Here is a 22,198-nt window from a genome sequence, read left to right on the forward strand (position 1 = left end):
ACAAAATGTATGTTTGGATTTTGTTCCAAATGCATTGGGAAGGAACTGGAAGGTTTTCAGCGAGGAAAGTGCCATCACCTTACATAATTTGTAAAAGTCCATAGTGGAGATTGAAGGGAGAGGGTCAGAGATGAAAACAAGCACACCAGATATAGCCCAGTGGTTAAAGGTGCTTGCTTAGAGCCTGCCTGCCAAGGTTCAGTTCTCCAGTACCCAGGTAAAGCTAGATGCACAAAGTGTTACATGCATCTGGAATTTGCAAGAGGCACACCCATTCATATTCTCCCTCCCTCCTTCCCTCCCCCCCCCCCCCCCCCGCAAATAGAAAAACATGGACAGATTTGCATGTCATATAGATAGAGGTAAGGCCTTGCTGATAATGGAGGAATTGGAAAGGCTGGCTTTGGTCTTGAGTGTTTTTTGGGGGGGGAGGGGCGTTGAGGTAGGGTTTCACTGTAGCCCAGCTGACCTGGAAATCACTGCATAGACTCAGGGTGGCCTCAAACTCACAGCAATCATCCTACCTATGCCTCCTGAGTGCTGGGATTAAAGGCTTGTGCCACCAAGCCCGCTGTAAGTGGGTTTTTAGTGTCACTGTTTACAAAGTAAAGGTATGAGGGAATGTATTAGATTAAATGCATAAACAGGAAGAAATAAGACTCTTGTATAATTTGTTACCAGTACAGATGACCTGTCTATTCTGCTCTCTAGTGGGGATTTTCTTTTCTGTGGCGCGTGGGTGATTTCACCATTAACCTTGCCTCTCGATCAGCATTTTCAGAGGGTACTCCATGCAGCAAATGAGATGCTCATTTTTCCAAAAGGGCCATCTCTAGAAAGACCTAAAAGAATGACATCCTTCTCTATTTTTGGAATGCCTGCATGTCCACAAAATTTCAGGAGGTTTCAAATTCCACCAAATCCAACATCCTTGCAGAAATGTGCAGTTATCCACGGCAACACATAGACTGGGAAGGAAGGATTTGACTGCTGCTAAGGACTAACCATCCAAACAGTGGTCTCTTGGGGAAAGTTTTTGTTGTTGTTGTTTGTAATTCCATAATGTATGTTCTTCTGACACAGACCTTGACATAGATAATTCACATAGTCTAAGGATCTAGGTAGAATACATACCTCATTTCTGCAGTGGGTCTTCACTTTTTAAAAAAATTTTTTTTTGTTTATTTTATTTATTTATTTGAGAGCAACAGACAGAGAGAGAAAGAGGCAGATAGAGAGAGAGAGAGAGAGAGAATGGGCGCGCCAGGGCCTTCAGCCACTGCAAATGAACTCCAGAGGCGTGCGCCCCCTTGTGCATCTGGGTTACGTGGGTCCTGGGGAATCAAGCCTCGAACCAGGGTCCTTAAGCTTCACAGGCAAGCGCTTAACTGCTAAGCCATCTCTCCAGCCCTTCACTTTTTTTTTAAGTACTGGAGAAGTTTGACGGTCATAGTTGTGTCTTCTTGTCTGCTCTTTTGGTTGTCCACTGATGGGAGAAGCTGTCACTGTGCAGTACTGAGTTCTGTGCAGTGTCCACCCATTGGTGCTCATGACCGGCCGAGATCAGCTGTGTCACAGCTTGTGACTATTCTAAACTCTAACGGAGTAGAATGATACTGACTTGATTCTTTTGTTTAAAACATACAATGTAGGCTGGAGAGATGGCTCAGCACTTAATGATATTTGCCTGCAAAGCTTAACAACCTGAGTTCAATTCCCCAGTACCCACATGAAGCTAGGTGCACAAAGTGGCACATGCATCTGGAGTTCATTTGCAGCAGCTGAATCCCTGATACACCCATATTCATATCCCCTCCCTGCCTGCCTGCCTCCCTCCCTCCCTCCCTCCCTCCCTCCCTCCCTCCCTCTCTCTCTCTCTCTCTCTCTCTCTCTCTCTCTCTCCCTCTCTTTGTCATTGCAAATAAATTTTAAAAATCTTAAAATATATATAATATAGGCTGGGAAGGTGACTCAGCAGTTAAACGTACTTGCCTGCAAGCCTGACAACCAGGTTTGAATCTTTAGTATCCATACAAAGACAGATGCACAAAGTGGAGCATGTATCTGGAATTCATTTGCAGTGGCAAGAGTCCCTGGCATGCATGCTCACTCGCTCGCTCGCTCTCCTCTCTTCCCCCCTTGCAAATAATAAAATACTTTTTTTTAAAAAATCAAGTGTTTATTTATTTATTTGACAGAGAAAGAGGGAGAGAGACACAGAGAGAGAGAGAGAATGGACATGCCTGGGCTTCTAGTCACTGCAAACGAACTCCAGATGCATGTGCCCCCTTGCGCATCTGGCTAACGTGGGTCCTGGGGAATCGAACCTGGGTCCTTTGGCTTTGCAGGCAAATGCCTTAACGGCTAAGCCATCCCTCCAGCCCGACTTTTTTTTTTTAATTAAAAATTTTTATTAACATTTTCCATGATTATAAAATATATCCCATGGTAATTCCCTCCCTCCCCACCCCCACACTTTCCAATTTGAAATTCCATTCTCCATCATATTACCTCCCCAATAAAATACTTTCTTAAAAAGCATACAATATAGGGCTGGACAGATGGCTCAGCTGTTAAGGTGCTTGCCTGCAAAGCCTAAGGACCTAAGTTCAATTTCCCAGTACCCACATAGCACCAGATGTACAAGGTGCTGCATGCATCTGGAATTTGTTGTGGTGGCTAGAGGCCCTGGTGTGCCCATTCTTTCTCTTCCTATTTGCCCCTTTCCTTTCTTTTTTTTTTTCTTTCTCTCTCTCTCTCTAATAAATAAATAAAATATTTTTAAAATACAATATAAATTCTTTTTTTCTATACTAGCAAATTTCTCTGGCTGTCATGCTGTCTTTTCATCCATCAAAGGTTCTAAATATCAGACTAAAGTAGATTGAGTTAAAAGATTTTAAAATATTTTTATCAGATTAATGGTTGTACATCACTATAGATAACAGTGAGCTATTCAAACCCTTCCTACCAACTAGGATTGAGGGTAGAGTTATCTGGAACAAAATATACTGTTTACAGATTTCCCATTATTTTACATTTTCAGCCATATATCATATTCTTGCCTTCAATAGAGCTGCTGATTCCAACTCTCTGATATCTACAGGACAGAACAGTTTCCTCTATAGCTCAGTCTATCTTTTCTTTTAGTTTTGTTTTTCAGTTTTTTTTTTTTTTTTTTTTTTTGTTGTTGTTGTTGTTGTTGTTTGTCTTGCTTTTTTAGGTGGGGTCTCTCTTACCCAGGCTGACCTGGAATTCACTAAGTAGTTTCAGGGTGGCCTTGAAATCACAGCGACCCTCCTACCTCTGCTTCAGTATCCTGGGATTAAAGGCATGTGCCACCATTCCTGGCTGCTAGTTTTGAGGTTTTTTTTATTGTTGTTTTATAATTTTTTATCTTATTTATCCATGTTGAGAGGGGGCAGATAGAATGGGCACGCCAGAGTATCCAGCCACTACAAATAAACATGCAAACAGATGCATGTGCCCCTTTATGCATCTGGTTTATGTGGGTCTCTGAGGAATTAAACTTGGGTCTTCAGGCTCTGCAAGCAAGCACCTTAATTGCTAAGCCATCTTTCCATTAGTTTCGTTTTTTTGTGTGTGAGGTTTTATAATTTTTTTATGAAAGAATTGGTACACCACCTTGTGCACTTGCATCACCTTGTGCATTTGGCTTATGTGGGATCTGGAGAGTTGTACATGGGTCCTTAGGCTTCACCCCTAAACCATCTCTCCAGCCCTAGTTTTGGTTTTCTGAAGCAGAGTCTCACTCTACCGTAGGATAACTGGGAACTCACTCTATGTCCAGGCTGGCTTCAAACTCACAGTGATCCTCCTACCTCAGTGTTGCAGTCACCTCCTTGTTAGGACAAACACCTAACCAGAGACAGCTGATGGGAAGAAAGGGTTTATTTGGGCTTACAGTCTCAAGGGGAAGCTCCATGATGGCAAGAGAAAGATGTGATTAGCAGAGGCTGGATGTCACCTCTGCCACAGCAGGTGGAAACAGCAGCAAGAGAGTGAGCCTAGTTCTAGCAAGGGGGAGCTGACTGTAACAGCCCTAAGCCTGCCCCCAGCAGCACACCTCCTCCAGCAAGGCGCCTCCTCCCAAATTGCCATCAGCTAGGAACCAGTCATCATTCAACACACATGAGTTTATGGGAGACATCTGATTCAAACCGTTACACTCAACCTTCCAAGTGCTGGGATTAAAGGCATGCGCCACCATGCCCAGCTCTCAGCCAATATATATGAGGTGCTTTGTTTTGTTTTCTTCCCTGAGGCAAGGTCTCAGTAGTTCGAGACTAGCCTTGAACTCACAGTGATCTTCCTACCTCTGCCTCTCTATTGCTGGGATTAAAGGTATGTGCCACCACAACTAGTAATGGTTTTGTTTTAGTTTGGTTTTTTTTTCAGGGTAGGGTCTCACACTAGCCAAGGCTAACCTAGAACTCACTATGTAGCCCCAGGCTGCCTTCTGATGGTGGGATTTAAAAACTAAAGAAAAAGAAAAACGCCCAGCTCTCAGTCTAAATTTTAGTAGCAGCAAATAATGGGTTTGGGAGGGTGATGTGGTGGAACCAAAAAGGTACAGATGTATGTTCTAGCCCCAGCCCTGCTGCTGATTAAAACTTGAGAATTCATGTTGCCTCTCTGGGCCTCCTTCCCCCATCTCCCTGTCTCACCCGAAGAAAACAGCAGGGCGTTTTTTGGTTTGGTTTTTTTTTTTTTTTTTTTTTTGGTGGGGGTGCTTTCTGAGGTCAGGTCTTGCTATAGCCCAGTCTGTTCTAGGATTCAATTTGTAGTCTCAGGCTGGCCTTGAACTCAAGGTGATCCTCCTACCTCTGCCTCCTGAGTTCTGGGATTAAAGGCATGTGCTACCACACTTGTCTTTTTTTTTTTTAATTTTTATTTATTTGCAGGCAGAGAAACAGAGAATGGGCATGTCAGGGCCTCCAGCTGCTGCAAATGAACTCCAAACACATGTGCCACATTGTGCATCTGGCTTTATGTGGGTACTGGGGAATCCAACTGGGGTCGTTAACCTTTGCAGGCAAGCACCTTAACCATTAAGCCATCTCTCAGCCCAGCTGTGGCTTTTCTATCGCGGGATGAACCACCCGTTTCCTTATGGCAAAAAACCCTTGAGGACCCAGAAGAACACAGACGGCCCCCAGGAGGGAGCAATGCCTGCAGCCTGAAAACATAAATAGCCACACTGTGGCTGTCTAAGGGCCCTGAACATGGAGTGCTTTCTTGTGATCAATGGTAGGCCTCAGCTCTGAAAAGGCTAAATCCAGATGGGACTTCTGGGCAAGCTGTGGAAGAGACTGCACAGTAACTCTTCACTGTAAGGAGTATCTTTAGCCTGACAGGATAACAAACATCCTTCCTCCAGGGATCAAGTCTATGACACGGGCTGAGTTTGGTGGATATGCCCCTGTGTACACCTGAGGCTTCTGGGTTAGCGGAGACAAATGAGTCACATCCAGAGGTTGGCGGTGTGCACACAGGGCTCAGATCGCAGCTTGTCTCAGGTTGGCTCCTCTGGAAGGGGCTCAGTGATGAGAGATTAGTGAGCGGCTCGCAGGAAGCTTATTAGGGAGTGCTTTCAGGACCACCTTCTGTGGGGAGACAAAGGAGGTGGCACTGGACAGAAGTCAGTTGCAGGCCCAGGGGTTGTTGGCTGACCAGAGGGAGGGTGAGTTGCTTGAGTAGGGGACCAAGCATTTCCATTCCCAGCACTGTCCAGCATTTGGATGCTGGCTACCCCCTCCCTTAAGTGAAACATGACCTTGGGGAAGGCAGCTCTCTTCAGCCAAGGGCAATTCTTCCAGAAGACCAGCAGTTGAGATCTGTCACTCAATAGCTGGGGCACAGTCTCAGCCTTGAAGAGGCACCCATGCAGCATGGTGCAGCATTTGCCACAGGACCCTTAGTGCTGTACACATCACAGAATTTTACAGTATACTCTAATTGTATATATATTTGAGACTGGACTTCACTATGTAGCCTAGGCAGGCTTGGAATTCAAAAATCCCTTTGCCTCAGACTTCAAGTGCTGGGATGGCAAGGTGTAATCCCACCATGCCAAACTAATGATTTTTGCAACTCCCCACTATTTTCACATAAAAACAACTCTTAAGAGCTGGGTGTTGTGCACGCCTTTAATCCCAGCACTCAGGAAGCAGAGGTAGGAGGATCACTGTGAGTTGGAGGCCAGCCTGAGACTACAGAGTGAATTCTAGGTCAGCCTGGGCTAAAGCAAGACCTTACCACATGATTTGAACTAAAAGGGAGAAGCAGGGAGGGAAGAAGGTGGGAATGTCAGGCATGCTTGTATGTATATTGCAGAACCTTTTTTAAATATACATTTCGGGGAAGTTCTGAATTTCTTTTTCCTTCAAACATTTTGCAGTGAGCTTCTTTTATACATAGCAAACAATCTGAAAGAATACAAAAGCATGTGAGGTTCATTGAAAACTGCAGTATGGCCAGGCGTGGTGCACGCCTTTAATCCCAGCACTAGGGCGGCAGAGGTAGGAGGATCACCCTGAGTTCGAGGCCACCCTGAGACAACATAGTGAATTCCAGGTCATCCTGGACTAGAGCAAGACCCCACCTCCAAAAACAACAACAACAACAACAAAAACCCCTACAGTATAGGTATAGTACACTAAAGACTTTGATAAAAAGAAACAGTAACTAAAGCTTCCATTTTAAATGTCATTCATATATACCTTGTGGATGAGAGCTATATACTTTTACACACTTTTTAGAGAAATGAATAATTGAATTACTGAAAAAAGTAGCATATCTGTATTTTTTATCTTCTTTCTTTCTTTCTTTATTTATTTATTTTTTTGATTTTTCGAGGTAGGGTCTCGCTCTAGCCCCGGCTGACCTGAAATTCACTAGGAAGTCTCAGGCTGGCCTTGAACTCACAGCGATCCTCCTACCTCAGCCTCCTCTCCCGCTGCTGGGATTGAAGGCGTGTGCCACCATGCCTGGCTCGGCTTTATCATTTTTAACTCTCCAGTCCTCAACTTTGATTTGCTCTTTTTAGGGTCTGACAGTAGGTCCTTCAAGATCCTGGTGGGCATCTTTTCCTGCAGGCAATTTATCACTTGAGACACAACTGACATTCTCATAGCTCCTCTTCTGCCTAATCAAGACTCTTCTTACCATTCTGCAGCACTTCTGATGCTCTGGCTGGCTCTAAGTTGGTGCGGCTTAGAATCCCCACTCCTACTTTAAACCTCTGGTTGCCATGTATATTTTTAGGCTGTGGGAGTTATATTTGCCCATTTAGTACCAAAAATGGGACAAAAGTGTACTGCAGCAGCCAGGTATCACCTGGGTGCCAAACCTGGGAGCTCTCTATTTCCATGTATAATAATACTTCACTGCTGTCGTGCCTGGGATGGTTCTTGCCTACTGACTTCTGGCCCAAGAAATGTCTAATACATGATATACCATCCTGGTATACCATCCTGTCTGTGACCAATAGAACATTTTGCATCTTAAAGCTTCCCTGTGCCAGAGGCTACCTACATCCCTCTACTGCTGTGCATGGGCCCTCATTATGCTATGGGTGGCACAATTCCCAATCCCCTATTAGCATTTTTTTTAAATAATTATTTGTGGAGCTAGAGAGATGACTTAGTGGTTAAAGTGCTTGCCTGTGAAGCCTAAAGACCCAGGTTTGATTCCCCAGTACCCACATAAAGCCAGATGTACAAGGTGGCACATGCGTCAGGAGTTCGCAGTAGCTGAAGGTCCTGGCATGCTCATTCTCTCTCTCTCTCTCTCTCTCACATACGTAAATAAGTAAAAATTTAAAAATTATTTGTGTGTTTATTTGCACATGAGTGAATGTGTGTATATATGAGTAGGTCAGTGCCACTGCAAATCATCACTTTTGTGACTGGCTTTACTCGGATGGCTAGGTTAACAGGCTTTGCAAGCAAGTGACTTTAACCACTGAGCCATCTCTCCAGTCTCACCACTCCCCTCCAGCATCGTTGCTTTGGGGTTATCTCTGGCACTAGTTACTGTGGTCTGGGTTCTCTAGGAAAGACATTGAGTGGCAGGGAGCTCTTGGGGAGTTATTTGGGCCCTACATTCTGCAACCCCAGTACTGGGAAAGGGGAAGCAGAAAGAACAGAGGTTCACAGTCATCCTTGGCTATACAGAGTTCCAGATCAGCTGGGCTACATGACACCCTGTTTCACAAAGAAAAATGTTTCAATTATTGTATCTCAATAAGGCATGAGTGTATTTCCTTTTGTTGTTGTTGTTTGTTTGTTTGTTTGTTTTTCAAGGCAGGGTCTCACTCTAGCCCAGGCTGACCTGGAATTCACTATGTAGTCTCAAATGCACAAGGTGACACAAGCAAGGTCGCACATGCACACAAGATGGCTCACATGTCTGGAGTTTGACTGCAGTGGCTGGAGGCCCTGGTGCACCAACTCTCTCTCTCTCATAGAAAAATAATAAAGACAGAAAAAGAAACCAGGAGGGTGAGAGTAGCCCTTTGTATGAGGATTTATCCATGAAAAATCTGGGCTGGTTTATTATTTGAGTAGAGCCAGAGAAGCAGCAGACTAAGCTGAGACCTACCTAGGTTCACAGCAAAATTCTGGGCCCTGTGCCAGGACCCCAGCCCCTTCCCCAGCAGCTCTTGGTTACCCTTTGTTGAAAGGGCTCAGTTGTCTGGGCCACACGGCTCACTGACACACTCCATTAGAGCACAGTCCACCTCATTATTTTATTTTCTCTTTCTCCTAGATTTTCTATAAATTATATTTTCCTAAAATTCTCCCCTTTGTGGTTTATTATTTACATTTTTATTTTTTTATTGTTTGGTTTTTTAAGGTAGGGTCTCACTCTGGTCCAGGCAAACCTGGAATTAATTATGTAGTCTCAGGGTGGCTTCGAACTCTCAGCAATCCTCCTACCTCTGCCTCCCGAGTGCTGGGATTAAAGGCGTGTGCCACCACGCCCAGCATTTACATTTTTACTATCTTTTGGGTCTTTTTCCCTCTTCATCTAGTTTTAGAACACAAGGTGTCAGAGGATAGAGCCGCTGTCTATCTTGTCTCCTGTTGTGACCTCAGCATCCCCACGAGCTGCAGAGCAAGCTCCAGTAAAGATCTGTTGTAATAAAAAAAATAAAAATAAAAAAGATCTGTTGTAAGAGTGAGTGTGCGGGTGGATGGATTATTTTGGAAGAAGGAAGGAAGTTGTAATCCCTCTTAATAGTGGCTTGCTGTTTTCAGGGCATTGTTGGTTTTTCTTCACCTAAAACACCCACAGATAAAGTGGAGTGGGAAAGCAGCTGGAGCTGCTTATGGAACAATATTTAAATGCCATCACTGTGCGAGCAGCAAAGCCTGACTACCAGAGTAATGGATGCATCTGGTCTGGAGTTCATTTGCATGGCAGGTCTTGGTGTACCCATTCTCTCTCTCTAATAAATAAATAAAAATACCTTTTTTTTTTTTTTTTTGAGTCTTTAAGGTAGGGCCTCACTCTGGCTCAGGCTGACCTGGAATTCACTCTAGTCTAGTCTCAGGGTGGCCTTGAACTCATGGTGCTCCTCCTACCTCAGCCTCCCTAGTGCTGGGATTAGAGGAGTGTGCCCGGCTAATAAAAATATTTCTAAAGCCATTATTACTAGGAACATTGGGGATCCTCACACTTTGAGGCACACTCCAGTGCTCTCTCCTTGTCACCATTTTTGTGTCTCACTACCAGTGAAAGCCTGGCTTGAGCCTGCACCATATTTCTCCCCACAGAAATTCCATTCTTTCCATCGAAGATTTTACCACATTGGAATTTTCACCCTTGCCACGTTTTCCAGGGTCCACTGAAGCCACCTGGTGACCACACTGCTGCCCAGCTTCTGGGAGGCAGCCTCGCAGCGCTCTCTGGTGGTCACTCAAGGGAACCGCGCCGATGTCTCCCCTGTGGTCTGGCGCCGTGCGCTGGTGCTTTGAGGATTCCAAACTGTTGGGAGTTGGACAGAGTGCCAACCCCAGCACGGGTTGGGGGGCTGGGGAGGCTCAGGAGAGCCTCCCCAAGCCATGGAGATGATCTCCAGAAAATCCAAAACTGGTAAATGGGGAGTGGGAAGAGGGTGATGCCCCAGGGTTCCAACCCTTCCTCACACCTCTTCCTGTGTAAAGTGGGTGCACCCACACTGCTGGCCTGGTAACTAACCTCTCACTATTATCTATACGTCAAGACTTTTTTCTTCTTTGGGGATTTTTTTTTTTTTTTCTTTTCCGAGATAGGGTCTCACTCTATCCCAGGCTGACCTGAAACTCAGAGATCCTCCTATCTTTGGGGCCTTCAGGAGCCTCCCTTTTCAGTGGATAGAGTGTTGACAAGTGTACATCTTGCCTCCCCTTGAACCACTACCACAGTCAAGATGGCACTTCCTCTCTCCTGATGTCTGAACCTCCAGGTCTCTGCTCTGGTAGGCCTCCCCCGCCACAGCCGGCCTTGGTCTGGGATGGCAGAGGGAGACCCTTGCTCCCACACGGGCTCTACCCTCCTCCTTGCCCTCCACATGGCAGAAGTTCTCTGCACTTTCCTTCTCTTAATCTAATAAAGTCTCTCTAAACCCCTTGTTTTTTTCAAGGTAGGGGACAGATCCACCACACCTCAATTACCCTGAAGCTGCCTGTGGGAGGCCAATTCCTTTCTCTACCCACTGCCTCACACTGTCATTGCTTTCTAGAGTTTTGTCCTTTCCACGGGGAGCTTGGAGCTCTCTCAGAGGCTTCTTTCACTTAACCCTGCTGCCTTTTTTTTTTAAGTATTTTTTTATTTATTTTTAAATATAAATATTTTTTGTTTATTTTTATTTATTTGAGAGTGACAGAGAGAGAAAGAGGCAGAGAGAGAGAAAGAGAATGGGCGCGCCAGGACTTCCAGCCACTGCAAACAAACTCCAGATGCATGTGCCCCCTTGTGCATCTGGCTAAGGTGGGTCCTGGGGACTCAAGCCTCGAACCGGGGTCCTTAGGCTTCATAGGCAAGGGCTTAACTGCTAAGCCATCTCTCCAGCCCTATTTATTTATTTAAGAGAAAGAGAGAATGGGCCTATCAGGATCTTCATTCACTGCAGACGCTTGCACCACCTTGTACATCTGGCTTATGTGGGTGCTGGGGAATTGAACCTGGGTCCTTGGGCTTTGTAGGCAGGCACCTTAACAGCAAAGCCATCTCTCCAGCCCCCTGCTGTCTTTTGATACAAGGCTTCATAGGTTATATAATTAAACTCTTTTAACTTGTAAGTTGAGGCTGGAGATGGGCAAAGGACATTTGTGTCCCACAGCTGCACATGGACAGTTAGAGGAGCCCCCCCTTTCAGCAGTGGCCGGGAAAACACCATAGTCATATGGACATGGCAAAGGCTTGGCGAGTTGCAGAGTGTCACTGCTTCTTGTGGAAGGAGTTGTGCATGGAATGCTGGAGGGGTGTGCTAAAAATAGCTCTCCCCAGAAGCTTTCTGTGTTCTGAAAAAGAGAACCTTCTAGATGCTTCCTCTGGTGGAAGTAACTTATTGTTTCAGATCACCACACCTAGAAATCCTAGAAATTTGTTTGTGAGATTTGGTTCTATAGAAAACAGGTTGTTTGACACATGGTTAAGGCCTTTGGATTTAACTCCCAGATGCTGCTTGGGTCGTCTGCTGTCAGAGGCATGACTGGCCTGGGAGCCCGTAGTACCTTTTATTTCTCAGATCTACTCTGGGTTCCACACACCACCTAGCAGCCAGAGAGGTTTTAAAAATAGAATGCAGGGCTGGAAAGATGGCTTGGCAGTTAAGACACTTGCCTGCAAAGTGTAAGGACATAGGTTCAATTCCCTATAATCCATGTAAGCCAGATGCCCATGGTGGCAGATGCATCGGAGTTCTTTTGCAGTAGCTAAAGCCCCTGGTGTACCCATTCTCTCCCTCTCTCCCTCTCTCTCTCTCTCTCTCTCTCTCATGTTCTCTCTAGTAAATAATAAATAAATATTTTTAGAAAACAGAATGTAAGCCTCATTATGTCTAGCTTAAATTACTGCTTTCCTTTTTTGTTTTGTTTTTGAGGCAATGTCTCATTCTAGCCCAGGCTGGTCTTGGTCTTACAGATCCTCCTACCTCAGCCTCCCAGGTGCTGATAGTAAAGGCATGAGCCAGCATGCCTGGGTTAGCTTACCCCTTAAGGTAAACCTGCATCTGCCCATCTGCCCAGCCACTGCACCTCCCACTCCTCACCCTTTAGTCCACCTCTTCCCACCAAGGCTGGTTCCTTGTTGTCTCACAACCTCCAAACAGTGTGCTCCCTCCTATCCTCCTTTGCCTAAATATTTCCTGTTGGTCCCTTCAGCCTTGATTCATATTACCTCCCTCAAGGAAACCGGTCCCCTTCCCCAGATGAGAGTTGCTGTCCTTAACTCGTGCCATCATTGCATGTATTCAGTCTGGTATCCATCTTATATTTGCATAACTGACTTAGAACAGCCTCTCTACTAAGGGCAACAAAGCAATCTGGCTCAGTATGGTAAACCCGGGCCTGCACCAACATTCGTTAACTGGATGAACAATGCTAACTGATATTAAGGTCCCGTGATATGCCAGGCACTATACAAAACCCCTTTAACTGTGTCATTTAATTCTCTTACACTGTATAATACTCAGTTTACTGATGAGAAAATGGAGTAAGTGCTTCAAGAGTCTAGCTTTAGAACTCCATGGACCTCTGCCATGCTGTTGTTTTGATAATAACTGAAACAAGTTCTTTTCATTCTGTTAGAGAAAGGTGTTATCCTCAAGGAAAAGACCTCTGTACACAACTTGAGCAAAACACAGCAGACCAGACTCACTGTGGGCAGCCTGGGATTGGGCCTGATCGTTATTCAGAATGGGCCCTACCTCCAGATCAGCCACCTCATCAAGAAAGGGGCTGCAGCCAACGACGGGAAACTCCAGCCAGGTGACTGTGGTTTCCCCATGCCTCCTGCCCTTCTTCCTTCAGGTGTCACCATGATGACACGATAAGATGACATTCACTGAGGACTTCCTGTGGGCCAGCCAATTGCAGCACTTGTAATGTGCTCATTGCTGGGTGGTGGTCATTCATGCAGTGGTTACAATAACACTTGGGGTAGGAAGTGCTCTTATTATCCTCCTTCCCCAGGTGAGGAAACAGGCTCTGTGGGAGCTCCTCATCCAGCTGTACTTTCATCTTGCAAGGTGTACAAACACAGGCCCATTGTCACTGATTTTTTCTTTCCTGGATAGGATTCATGGTAGCTTACCTTTGGATGCATGAACTCATTTCACCCTCCCAACAGTTCCAGAGGTAGCTTCAAACCATCATGTAGAGAGGAATTAGATAACTTGGTATGATGGTTAAACTCCAGTTGTCAAATTGACAGGATTTAGAATCGCCATGGAAACAAATCTTTTGACATGTCTGTTAGGGATTTTCTAGGTTAGATTAGCAGAGGTGAGAAGATTTACCCTAACTGTGGTAGTGCCGTTCCATGGGCGGTATAAGAGAGCTAGCTGAGCACCAGCATTCATTCACTCTGCTTCCACCCTGCTGATGTGACGCTGGCTTTTTGCTCCTGCCTTGCTTTCCCTGCCATGGTGAACTCTACCCTCTGGAACTGTAAGCTGAAATAAACTCTTTGCTCCTTAAAGTGACTTCTGTCAGGTATTTTGTCTCAGCAACAAAAAGGTAACAAAGGGGCTAGAGAGATGGCTTAGCGGTTAAAGCATTTGCCTGCAAAGCCAAAGGATCTAGGTTTGACTCTCCAGCACCTATGTAAGCCAGATGCACAAGGGGGCACGTGTATCTGGAGCTCATTTGCAGTGGTTAGAGGTCCTGGCATGCCCATTCTCTCTCTCAAATAAAGAAATAATATATTTCTTTTATATATATATATACATATATATAATGATATATACATATACATATATATAATGATATATACATATATATATATATATATAATATAAAAGAAGGTAATAGACACAGAAAATTGGTACCAAGAGTGGGATCATTACTGCTATAAGCTTCATCAAGTGGTTCTTAGTCTCTCTCTTTTTTTTTAATTTTTTAATTTTTTTTATTTTTCAAGGCAGAGTCTCACTCTAGCCCAGGCTGACCTGAAAATCACTATGTAGTCTCAGGGTGGCCTCAAACTCACAGCAATCCTCCTACCTCTGCCTCCTGAGTACTGACATGCACCACCACGCCCAGCATCTTAGCTTTTTAGAACTGTTTTTTTGGAGGACTATACAAAAGGTTGAAACTTTAGTGAAGCCTTAAGATGGTGTAAGCAGAGTTTAATGGGCCATTCCTGTAAGTTTGAAAGACAAGAAGGTCCTCAAGAAACATGGCCCTCCAAAGGAATTGTTGGGCTGGAGAGATGGCTTTGCAGTTTAGGCACTTGCCTGCAAAGCCTAAGGACCCAAATTCAATTCCCCAGTACCCATGTAAAGCCAGGTACACAAAGTGGCACATGCATCTGAGTCCATTTGCAGCAGCTAGAGTCACTGGTGCACCCATTCTTTCTGTCTGTCTTTTATCTCTCTCTGCTTACAAATAAATTTTAAAAATATTTCTTAAGAAAAAAAAAAGGCCAGATATGGTGGCACATACCTTTAATCCCAGCACTCAGGAGACCAAGGAAGAAGGATCACTGTGAGTTTGAAACCAGCCTGAGACTACACAGTGAATTCTAGGTCATCCTGGGCTAAAGCAAGACCCTATCTTAAAAAAAAAAAAAGCTAAGAGAAATGCAGGAGGTTTAGTCCATGAGGTTTCATAGGGGAATATGGACTCCACAGGGAGCTGGACTAGAAGCAGGTCTTGTGATATTCATGAGCCTTAAGATATGAATCCAGTCAGGCATGGTGGCTATTGCAGTGAGCTTCACATTGCTGGCAGAAAACACCTGACCAAGAACAGTTTGTCAGAGGAAAGGGTTTATTTTGACTTAAAAATGTTAGGGAAGGGCTGGAGAGATTGGCTTAGTGGTTAAGGCACTTTCCTAAAAAACCAAAAGACCTCAGTTCGATTCCCCATGACAACGTAAGCCAGATGCACAAGGTGGTGGATGCATCTGGAGTTTGTTTGCAGTGGCTAGAGGCCCTGGCACGCCCATTCTTTCTCTCTCTTCTCTCTCTTTTTCTTCCTCTGCTTCATTCTCTCTCTCAAATAAATAAATAAAAATAAAAATTTTTTTTAAATGTGAGGGGAAGCAGGGGAAAAATGATGGCATAAACAGAGAGTGGACATCACCTTCTGGCCAACACCAGATGGACAGCAACAACAGGAGAGAATACTAAATAAACACTGGCAAGGGGAAGCTGGCTAGAACACGCATAAGGCTGGCCCCAACAATATATCACCTCTAGGAAGCGCCAATTCCAAAATTGCCACCAGCTGGGGTCTGAGCATTTAGAACACATGTTTATGGAGGACAGCTGAATCAAACAACACATTCTGCCCCTGGCCCCCATTAGCTGATAACCATCCATGATGTAAAATGCAATGGAGGGATGGCTTAGTGGTTAAGGCATTTGCCTGCAAAGCCAAAGGACCTAGGTTCAATTCCCCAGATCCCATGTTAGCCAGATACACAAGGGGACACACACGGCTGGAGTTCATCTGCAATGGCTGGACCCCTGGCATCCCCATTCTCTTTCTCTCTCTCTCCCTCCCTCTTTCTCTGTCAAATAAACAAATAAAAATAAAATATTTTAAAATGCAATGTAGACACCCTGAGACAACAGTAAATTCCAGGTCAGCCTGAGCTAGAATGAGACCCTACCTCAAAAAAATAAAAATTAAAATAAAATAAAAATGCAATGTAGAGCTGGGTGTGGTGGTACACACTTTTAATCCCAGCATTTTGGAGGCAGAGGTAGGAGGATTGCCATGAGTTTGAAGCCATCCTGAGACTACATAGTGAATTGCAGGTCAACCTGAGCTAGAGTGAGACCCTACCTCAAAAAGTGGAAAAAATAATGTATTCAGTCCAACTTAAAAAGTTTCCATAATTTTTATCAATCCCAGTGATGTTCAAACATTCCTATAATCTAAGGTCTTTTAGCTGAGCTATAATAACAAAAATAAATAAATAAATAAACCTTAATGACACAGAATAAGCATTCACACTCCATAAGATGGCATTGGGCATGATAAGGAAAAATTGAACAAATACAAATTTTTAAATAAGGCAAACATCAAATTCTGTAACTCCAGGTCTGACAACTCTAACCAGTGACACGTCTCTGAAGCTTCAATTCTGCCCCTCCAGTTAGGCTACTCACAGTCCTGGAAAACTTTATCTAGTGCCAGCAGCTCTCCTTGGCAGACATCTCATAGTCCTGGTATCTCCACTGGGTCCCTATTACAACCCAAGGTTCATTCTCATAGCTCCATGCAGGTAACCCAACAAGCCTGTCTCACACTGCTCATGGCCATTTCCAAAAACCAAACCCATGTTACAAATTCAATGACCCTCTCTTCCCTGCATTTGTTATACTTCATAGTAACAAGTGGGCTACCAATTTGTTAATCCCATGGGGAATAAAGCCAACTTTGATGAACAGGACACTCCTTCAGCATTGAGGCCCCTTCAAAAGAGTCTGCATTCTTCTTCTTCTTGTCTCAATACAAGTCAGCTGGCCAATCTCAATGGTTGTAATCTCTCAAACAACTGCAGCTGGAATAGATAGCAGTTTTGGCCCTAAGATTGCCTTTTTTCTGGTCACATCAGTCCATTTCTACACAATGCAACTCTGCACAAATTCTCAGGACACAGGCAGGCAGAAAGCAGAAGCCTCTCACACAAACTGCTTCTAGGCCAGTCTCATCAAAGCTCTTTCTCACCCTCATAAGCCAAACCTCACAGTCCATAGTTCTTACTGCATTCAGGAATTTCAACTCTGACCAGAATGCTCCATCAAGCTGTTCTTACAGCACTGCAAGGAGTCTGTTAGGCCAAGGTTTCAAATCTACCAATATTACTTCCTCAAATCAGCTCCAGAAGGCCAAAAGCCATACAGTCAGGTGTCTAGCAGTAATAACTCCACTTCTTGGTACCAATTTTACAGTTGCTGTCAGGTTTATGTTGCTGGCAGAAAACACCCAACCAAAAGCAGCTTATGGGTTGAAAGGGTTTATTTTGGCTTATAAATGCAAAGGAAAGCTCCATGATGTCAGGGGAAAATAATGGCATGAGTAGAGGGTGGACATCACCTTCTGATCAACATCAGGTAGACAACAGTAGCAGGAGAGTGTGCCAAACACTGGCAAGGGGAAGCTACTATGATACCCATAAGCCTGCCCCAAAATATACCACCTCCAGGAGGCTCCAGTTCCCAAATTACCACCAGCTAAGGACCTAGTATTCAGAATACAAGTTTATGGGGGACACCTGAATTAAACCACCGCAGTGGCACACCTTTAATCCTAGCACTTGGGAGGCTGAGGTAGGAGGATTGCCATGAGTTCAAGGCCAGCCTGGGACTACAGAATGTAGTCAGAGTGACTACAGGTCAGTGTAGGCTGGGGTGAGGCCCTGCTTCAAAAACAAACAAAAAGGTATGAACACAGCTTTGACAGTGAATAGCAGCAGCCCATGTCCTAGCATCACCCTGCCAGTCCTTAGGTACTCAGTCAGGATGTCCCTAATGCCTTCCATGTATAAGACCCTGTGGGTGCTAACTACATGGAATGTATGCAACTTACAGCCTAGTTGAGAGGTACAGAAAAAAAAAAAAAAGGAAATCTATTTTTCAGTAGTGCTTTGGCTGCTGCAAAGCTGAGTTAATATTGGTAATCAAGTCAAAGTTTATATAATGCCATTCCTACAGCTCATTAATACAGAAAAATAGATATGTGATGAGATTTGTCGTCATAAATACCAAATTGGTGTCTCTCCATGAAGGGCAATACTACCAGAGCACACAATTTGGTTTACAGCCAGAAGAGCCAGAGAAGAAAGCTGTTTATCTTCGACTCTCTTGATAAGTCACCTTTTTACAACATCATTAAGCAGAACGCCAAGCCATAGCTTTCAGCTATAAACACTCCTCTTAACATTAGGCACAGAAGCTCATCCAGAGGGTCCTTTATGCCATTGTAATTAGCCTTGACAGCATGTACAGCTGTCTCAAACTGCACAGCCTGAAGGTAAGTGGAAGAAGTCATGTTTCTTTTTTTTTTTAATGTTTTATAAGAGAGAGAGCAAGAGAGAAAAAGAGAAATAGAGAATTGGTGCACCTGGGCTTTGTGTGCCACCTTGTGTGCATATGTGACCTTATACACATGTGTCAGCTCTGTGTTTAGCTTCATGGGTTCTGGGGAGTTGAACCTGAGTCTTTAGGCTTTGCAAGCAAGCACCTTTAACCATTGAGCCATGTCCCAGCCCATCTTTTTCTTTTGTTTTGTTTTGTTTTGTTGAGGTAGAGTTTCACTCTAGCCCAGGCTGACCTGGAATTTACCATGTAGTCTCAGGGTGACCTTGAACTCAGGGCGATCCTCCTACCTCTGCCTCCCAAGTGCTGGGATTAAAGATGCACGCCACCATGCTGGTTTTGTTGAGTGTGTGTGTGTGTGTGTTTCAAGGTAGGGTCTCACTCTAGCCCAGGCTGACCTGGAATTCACTATGCAGTCTCAGGGTGGCCTTTAACTCACTGTGATCCTCACCCTCCTGAGTGCTGGGATTAAAGGCATGTGCTACCACAGCTGTTTTTATTGTTGTTGTTTATTTGTTTTTTTTAAGAAAGCTGGGCATGATGGCTCTTTTATTTTTTATTTAAGAGAGAGAAAGAGACAGATAGAGAGAGAATGGGCACACCAGAGCCTTCAGCCACTACAAACAAACTCCAGAGGCATGTGCCACCTTGTGCATCTGTTTTACATGGGTCCTGGGGAATCAAACCTGGGTCCTTTGGCTTTGTAGGCAAGTGCCTTAACTGATAAGCCATCTATCTAGCCTCCATGTTTCATTAACTATTTTATTCATTTTTATTTTTATTTATTTGAGGGTGACAGACAGAAAAAAAGGCAGAGAGAGAGAGAGAGAATGGATGTGCCAGGGCCTCCAGCTATGGCAAATGAACTCCAGATACATGCACCCCCTTGTGCATCTGGCTAACATGGATGGGTCCTAGGGAATCGAGCCCCAAACCAGGGTCCATAGGCTTCACAAACAAGCGCCTAACCACTAAGCCATCTCTCCAGCCCTCTTTTTTTTTTTTTAATTTCAAAACAGAGAGAGATAGAAGATAGAAAGAATGGGTGCTCCAGGGCCTCTAGCCACTGCCAACAAATTCCCGATGCACGCACCACTTTGTACATCTAGCTTTATGTGGGTACTGGAGAACTGAACCCAAGTTGTTAGGCTTTGCAGGCAAGCTCCTTAACCACTGAGCCATCTCTCCAGCCCTCTGTTTTATTTTGAAGTTAACTTCAATGAAAGTTTGATCCCTTCTCCCACCCCTGCCATTTGAGATAAGGTCTTGCTACGCAGCTCAGGCTGGCCTTGAACTGTTGATCTTCCTGCCTCGGCCTCCATAATGCTGGGATTGAGGTGTGTGTCACCATTGTTCATGGCTAATTTTACTCCCAGCTACTTCTCAAGACCAAAGTAGGTTTCCTCCACCCTCCCAAGCTTTTGTTTCTGGTATCTGGCACTACAGAAATCTGTCCTTGGCATTCCTTCCAGTCTGCCTCTTCCTTGGTATCAGAGTAATTCCTGCACAGGAAGCAGTGTCAGAGAAGTGCCTCTTTTTCTTTTTCTTTTTCTTTTTTTTTTATAGGTTTTAAAATTTTTTTTTCTTTTCACAATTTTTATTAAAATTTTCCATAATTATAAAAAAAATCCCATGGTAATACCATCCCCCCCCCCCCCCAGAAGTGCCTCTTCACCACCCTCTCCTCTGAGGCTGGGTCTCAACAGTCTCAGAATGAGAGTGGCTTCACATGCAGATAGGAAAGCACATGTTTTGGAATTTATCCGATGGTAGCTATAAAGTCCTCACAACTAACTGGTAGCATGCCAGTCCTAGTAAGCACTGAAAACTAGATTTTACTTTGTATCTGTCCCTTTATTTATTTATTTATTTATTTATTTGGTATTCCTTCTTTAAAAATCTTTGCTCAATGTAAGTAGCATTCAGGTTCCTAAATTGCAACCAACAGCAAACCAATTCTGTTGAGACACTGAATCTAGGCTATCCCGTATGACAGATTGCTAGAAAGGCTAGAGAATCAGGCTTAGAAAATAGGGAGTTCAAAGAACCCGATCCTCCTGTCCCTGCCCTGCATCTCCTGCCACAGGTTCAGCGAGCCGGATGTGAGTGCTTGGTGCAGGAGCCAGCTGACAAGTCTGCATCCTGGATGCTGGGGTGCCCAGGTGAGGTGGGCCGATCGATACAAGTGAACGATTGACCTTTTCTTAGCATCCTTCATTTTGGGGACCTCGCCCTTTGTTACCCAGATATAGTTCTTTTCCCACCTGCTGGGTGCTTTGAAGCTCCATGGTTGGCTGTCATTCTTTCTCCTGTCCTGCGCTGACTTAAGTTGGGAGTCTGGGGTGGCCTAGCCTCAAATCCCTTTGAGCCAACATACTCCACATAAATAACTTAAGCAGAATTAATGCAAGATAATTACCCAATGTTTCATACAGAATTGTTTGCCCAACTTAACTTTGCCCCAGGGGAATAAAACTTAAATGAAAGCCTTGATGCCTAATTTAGTCTATTTGCTGCGAAGAGTCTGAAAATTGCCAGGAAGGTAGAAATAGAAAGTAGGTCATTTATCACTTAGTGTGAGTGGCTTTTTGCTTTACTAGTAATAGCCATTCATTTTATTTGGGACTCATATATATATATATAGAATCCTTAAAGATGGTTCAGGCTATAAGTGGTTTCTATTCTCTTACACGAAGAATTCCAGAAATATCTCAAAAGCATGGTATGATGCCACTTAAACTTCTTGGACTGGAGAGATGGTTTAGTGGTTAAAATGTTTGCCTGCAAAGCCTAAGAACCCAGGTTCAATTCCCCAAAACCCACATAAGCCAAATGTACAAGGTGGTATATGTGTCTGAAGTTTATCTGCAGTGGCTAAAGGCCCTGGCATGCCCATTTTCTACCCCCCCCCCAGTAAAAACATAAATTAAAAAAAAAAAGAAACATCTACACCCTAGGTGGGTGTAGTGGTGCACGCCTTTAATCCTAGCACTAGCAAGGCAGAGATAGAAGAATCACTGTGAGTGTGAGGCCAGCCTGGAACTGCAGAGTGAGTTCCAGATCAGCCTGGGCTAGGGTGAGACCTTACCTCAAGAAAAAACAACCAAAAAAAAAAAAAAAAAAGTTCTCACAAGCATTCTTCATTTGTAAAGGACATTCATGCCAAAGACACAAACATTGTTCCTTTTGAGGCAGGTTCTTACTCCAGCCTAGGCTGACCTGGAACTCACTGTATAGCCCAGGTTAGCCTCAAATGCATGACAATTCTCCTACCTCAGCATTCTAAGTGCTGGCATTAAAAAAGTCCTGTGCCACCATATCCAGTGAGGCAAGTATTTTAAATATATATATATTATGTGGGCTGGACAGATGGCTTAGTGGTTAAGGCGCTTGCCTGCAAAGCCAAAGGACCCAGGCTCGATTCCCCAGGCCCCACATAAGCCAGATGTACAAGATGTGCACTGTGTTTGGAGGTCATTTGCAGTGGCTGGAGGCCTTAGTACGCCTTCTCTCTCTCCTTCCCTCCCTTCTTGCCTATTTCTCTCTCAAATAAATAAATAAAAATATTTCACAAAAAAATTATTTATTTATGAGAGAGAGAGAGAGAGAGAGAGTGGGTATGGGTGCACCAGGGCCTCCTGCTACTGCAAAGGGCCTCCAAATACATACGGCACCTTGCATCTGGCTTTACGTGAGTACCGGGGAATTAATCGAACCTGGGTCAGTAGGCGTTGCAAGCAAACACCTTTACCACTGACCCATCTCTCTCCAGCCCAAGCCAAACATTTTTTTTTTTTCGAGGTAGGGTTTGACTCCAGCTCAGGCTGACCTGGAATTCACTAGTCTCAGGGTGGCCTCGAACTCATGGTGATCCACTTACTTCTGCCTTCCAAGTGCTGGAATTGAACGCATACA

At 44.4% G+C, this 22,198-nt stretch overlaps 1 protein-coding gene across 1 annotated transcript in view; it reads left to right on the forward strand.

The window, feature by feature from the left end:
* The first annotated feature begins 9,963 nt into the window (after window positions 1-9,963).
* Window positions 9,964-22,198, forward strand: part of Pdzd9 (PDZ domain containing 9) — a 36,159-nt gene continuing 23,924 nt past the window's right edge. The window contains 2 exon segments of the mRNA XM_045130616.1: window positions 9,964-10,051; window positions 12,819-12,998. Coding sequence (XP_044986551.1) covers window positions 9,964-10,051; window positions 12,819-12,998 — 268 coding nt within the window.

This window comes from Jaculus jaculus, chromosome 12 (assembly GCF_020740685.1).
Source record: "Jaculus jaculus isolate mJacJac1 chromosome 12, mJacJac1.mat.Y.cur, whole genome shotgun sequence".
NCBI lineage: Eukaryota > Metazoa > Chordata > Mammalia > Rodentia > Dipodidae > Jaculus > Jaculus jaculus.